This window comes from Protopterus annectens, chromosome 5.part0, assembly GCF_019279795.1.
Source record: "Protopterus annectens isolate FY-2018-M chromosome 5.part0, PAN1.0, whole genome shotgun sequence".
Lineage (NCBI taxonomy): Eukaryota > Metazoa > Chordata > Ceratodontiformes > Protopteridae > Protopterus > Protopterus annectens.
In genome coordinates, this window is record NC_056735.1 from 309361086 (window position 1) to 309366085 (window position 5000).

Genomic DNA, 5000 nt, shown 5'->3' on the forward strand with positions numbered 1-5000 from the left:
ATTTTCAACAATATCGCTAATATTATATGAGAACTGTGTGGAGAATCCAGTCTGAATTGTAAGTGCTCATATTTGAAGAAAGTTCTGTGTATGAGTTCTACATTGGATTTTGAAGAATAAATGATATATTACAATCATTTTAAAATCATGCCTATATCCCATAAATGTTTACCTTCTTTATGCAGTCCATTTTAATTGCCAGGTAGAGAATTCTGCAAAATCTGTTTTGTATTTTCCTGTTTCAGTGACATTAATTCAATAGTCTAGATGGCACATACTTCTTTTTCTCTTTTTGGCTTTTCCCATTAGGAGTAACCAGCAGAATAACGGTAAGCAGAATGATTGGCAGTGGATTTTTACAGTGTTGAGTTGCCAGCCCAGTGCCCAACCTTCCACAAAAGGCACACACTCACACCTATGGCCAATTTAAGTGTCCAATCCACCCACAGCATTTCTTTGGGATGTGGGATGAAACTGGAGCACCCAGAGGAAACTCACATGACCACAGAGAGGACATGGAGACTCCGCACTGATGGAACCCCAGTTGAGTATCGAACCAGAGAACCTCTTGCTGTGAGGCAGCAATGCTAAATGCTGCACCACCACAGCCACCCTTATCTAGATGGTATATACATTATTTAGAGAAGTCTCATGGTGAAAAAAATATAGACAATACCAAACTAATAACACTGCAGTTTCAGTTGTTAGGATTAGTTGCCAATCTGTTCAGCAGGAGACTGATTTTCTGTCTAGTCTTCTTGAGTGGCACCGCTAAGCTAAAGCAGCTGGTTCTCCCTCCCATACATTCCTCTAGAAGTTCTGAACAGTTTTAGTGGCCCCAGTACTCTTATACAATACAGCAATTTTTGGTAACTGATTCCCTGTCAGCTAAACAGTGTTAGTTGTCTGGACACCATTAAACACTACCTCCATTTTTGGTAACGGATTCATCCTGTTAGCTACTGTTTTTGTGAGCGCATATTTTCTCATAGCAAGATCAGACTGAGTTCCATTTATTTGCTGGTGACATTCCTTCTTTCCTGCCCAATATTTCCTTTCCATTGTCTTCTTCTTCTTCTTTTGGCTTTTCCCAGTTAGGGGTCGCCACAGCAGATCACCTGTCCGCTCATGATTGGCAGTGGAGTTTTTACAGTGTCGAGTTGCCAGCCCAGTGCCCAACCTTCCACAGAAGGCACACACACACACACACACACACACACACACACACACACACACACACACACACACACACACACACACACACCTAGGGCCAATTTAGAGTGTCCAATCTACCTACTGCATGTCTTTGGGATGTGGGAGGAATACGGAGCACCCGGAGGAAACCCACGTGACCACAGAGAGGACATGCAGACTCTGCACAGAAGGCACCCCAGCCGAGGATCGAACCGGAGAACCTCTTGCTGTGAGGTGACAATGCTAACCACTGCACCACCATGGCCACCCATTTCCTTTCCAGTGTAATCTCCCCTTACTTTAAAGTTCCTATAATATCTTTTGCAGTTATATCATATTGATTTCTATTGTTTGTCCAGGGAAAAGAGGGTGCACTCCCTTCATTTTGTTTCATGTGTCCTGCCCCCCCCCCACCATTTCCCTCACCATCCTAGTCATATTCATTTGCACCCAAACCAGTAATGAGACTTACATATAACTAGTACCTGGTAAATGATCAACATCACTGGTGGTGCTGTGGTAGCGTTGTCGCCTCACAGTTAGACGTTGCCCATTCGATTCTCAGTTACAGCGTCTTCTGTGTGGCGACATGCGTGAGTGGGCCTTCCTTCGTTGAAGGTTGTGCGTTAGGCCCGGCAAGCCAGCACGTCAAAATCTACTGACAATCATTAGCGGACCGGAGTTCCGCTGTGGTGACCCCTAATCGGGAAAAGCCGAAAGAAACAAACAAACAACTAAGCCATGCAAAATTATTGTTTCTATTTTGTCTTGTTTATCCTACAAGTCACAAACTGTGACAGTAGAAGGGGTGGGATAGATTACTGTCAATTTCCTGTTCTTTTTACTTGTTGGCCAGCAGACAGAACAGTAACATATTAGACACTTATTTTATCATAGGAAGCAGTCCACTAAAGGGAGACATATTGGCAAATATGCGTAAAGATGTCATAATATGAACTATGAGTTTTGGAAAGCTGTTGAAAACATACTAAATTATGTAAAGGTCATTGTTTTAAAGTTCTAAAATGAAAAATATTTCTATTTTTCTTTAAGGTAAACTGAAATAATCAGCCACAGATATAAAAATGGTCAGACTCAGTCTAATTCTAATAAAAGCTGTTTTGGTACCACTGAAACTTAACAGAAAAATTGGCTGATCCTGAAACATACTATTTACCTGACTGTTTTAAAGCAAATATGGTTTCTCAAGCCATGGTCATTTATAGCTGCTCATTTCATTTAAGCAAAATTTTAAATTCACAAGTTACAAAAGCAAAATACATGCCTTTGACAGGCCTGTATACAAATGGTTACTGTATCTGTTTCACTATCCAAACAATATCAGAGCATCCCTGTTGCCCTTTTTACAAGATACACATCACAAGCAGCCACCAGGAAAAAATGGGTATAAACCTACTAATATGTAAGAAACCTTGTAATACTAGAGTAGTTTTGTATCATTACTGTAAATGTGTTCACTGTAAAATCTGTGCACAGACATACAGCTAATGAACTGGATGGATGCATACCTTGAAGCAAGCAGCAAAAAAAAATTTAATTTTGTTATATCCATTTCAGAGCTGAACGCTTGTTTCTGCTTACCTTTGGAATTTTGCCATTTAATCCAAAGCATGCACAATGTCTTGAAAATGTAACATTTTACTCTTATGGCTACTAAGTTACATTTAAAACCTTCTCTCTGTAAGGAAAAAAGTACAGAACTTAACTTTAGCCTTGTCAGTTGACCTCTGGAGGAGAGCAGACTGCCATATTAACTGCAGAGGAAAATTAGCAGCCTAGGATTATAGACTATTCTGTGCCTTATCATACAATACTGTAATTACCTAAAATTGCCTACTTGAATTTTCTATCTGACCTGCTTCTATTCCAGTGCTTACATCCACGTTACTGAACACAGCTCATACGTGTGTGGCAACATTCTCAATAACAAGTTTTATAAATTACAGTTTATTACAATTTCATGGTATCAGTTGTGCCACATTAATTTGTTAAAGGGATATATTTGTTCATACTGTTGTTATTTGGTCGACCACTCTTGTGCTGTCTATGTCTACCATTTCAACACATTCTATCTCCTCACAATGATCGGGGTTCTTCTTCTCTTTTCTTTTTTTCTTAGAGGGTGGCAAAAATGTGAGGACAACAGGTAAAATGGCAAAGCAGTGAAAAAAGGTAACAAATGCGATAAGAAACAAGCACCTGAATAGTGTACGGGTCAGATTTGAAGGCACTGTTGAAAGAGGAATTAGACCAACAGTAAAGCATAGGTAGCTCTGCAAAATGGCCACTCCATGCAGCTCTAGAGTATTTTTTACCCATCTAGTTCTTGTGAAATCCTTCCCTAGGACAAATGTTGACATCATTGGTGCAACGTTATCAATAGTGTAGTTAATTCCATAAATTAAGCATAGTACCGAAATGCAGTCTAACTCTACCTTCCACAGTGTCATGAAACCTAAAACTCCAAACTCCACTGAAGCTACAGTCACAGTGACCCACACATTGATCAAGGAGTCTGCAACAAGGAATGCAGAAAAGAACAATACAAACAATGCACTTATGCACGAATGTTGCAGTGGTGCTCCAACTGAGGAGGAATAACGATCCATGAACACAAAAGAAGGATTAAAAATTATAAATTTAACCTTTGATGTAAATGACAGCTTCCGCAAAGTTTCTAAGAGATCATAAAGTTCTTTTCTCTTGGTTTCCATTGTCTTGGCCACAAGGAACATCCGGGAAGCTGCCACTTCTAACTCGTTATTTTTTTCGGAAAATATTATATCCTCTGAAAAGTGATAAAACTGAGTTTTTTTCAAGAAAGAGTGGCGTAGTATGTCAGTAAAATTTTTCTTAGGCAAACCAGTGGACATATTAAGCTTTCTAAGATAATTTAAATAACTTTCAAACCAAGATATCCTTACAAACCCTTTTGTATATTCCAACACATCTTCTTGAACACTAGTATTCCAGTATTCGATTGATTCATAAATGTAAAATCCAATGACAGGACTATAGTTGCTGAAGTACTTCTGCTGGGCAGTTGTATATGCTGTAGTTCCTGTTTCTGTTGCTACAATGTTGCTGAGGTCTGATCCTTCAGTGACCTGCAGGTAGCCCATTAAGGCAAAAGAAATATAAATAAGATAAAAGAGGACTACAAAAGGTTTAACATATGTGTTTGTTATCCAGTCACTGTAATATCGTTTTAGGAAACAAATCAGCAAATGATTTTCGTATGCTATGGTACCATCTGAGTTTGTTGCATCTTCACTGAATTTTGTGGTCATAATAAACCTGTACCAAGCAGGTTTTTCTTGCAGTACATCAGGCTTTGGCACCTTTTTGCAAAATATGCTGTGCTGGTAGTTGCTTTCTATGTAGCCAGTAAACACTAAGCTGGAGCCATAAAATGAAAGAATATAGAGGTAGTTGAATAACACTGCTATGCAGGTGTTGCAGCAAAAAATTCTAGCTGCCTCAATGTTTGTGAAGGGGCTGGCACCAATGCCAAAAGTGACCAAGTACATGAGGGTATTTAGGGAAAATGAAAGCATGGAGTCTGCATACACAGTTGCAACTCTCTCTTTTACATGCTGATCTTCTCTTGTTTTCCGCCAGGACGACAGCATCTCAAATGTCCCATATAAGCCATGCCCTGCAGAAAGAAACAAAAAGTACCATACTGTAAAAAACTGCCAAATCAACATTTTTAATCAATACAAGACAACATTAAAACAGCAGCCTACATAAAGAAACATGCAAAAACAGCCGCAGTGTAAATA

General features: G+C 39.2%; 1 protein-coding gene across 1 annotated transcript in view; it reads right to left on the reverse strand.

Annotated features, from left to right (window-relative positions):
- Positions 1-1869: 1869 nt before the first annotated feature.
- The window catches only part of PTCHD1 (patched domain containing 1), a 563485-nt gene continuing 560354 nt past the window's right edge, over positions 1870-5000 (reverse strand). The window contains exon 3 of the mRNA XM_044072289.1: positions 1870-4873. Within this exon, the coding sequence (XP_043928224.1) occupies positions 3222-4873 (1652 nt within the window). The 3' untranslated portion in view covers positions 1870-3221. The remainder of the gene's footprint in view (positions 4874-5000) is intronic.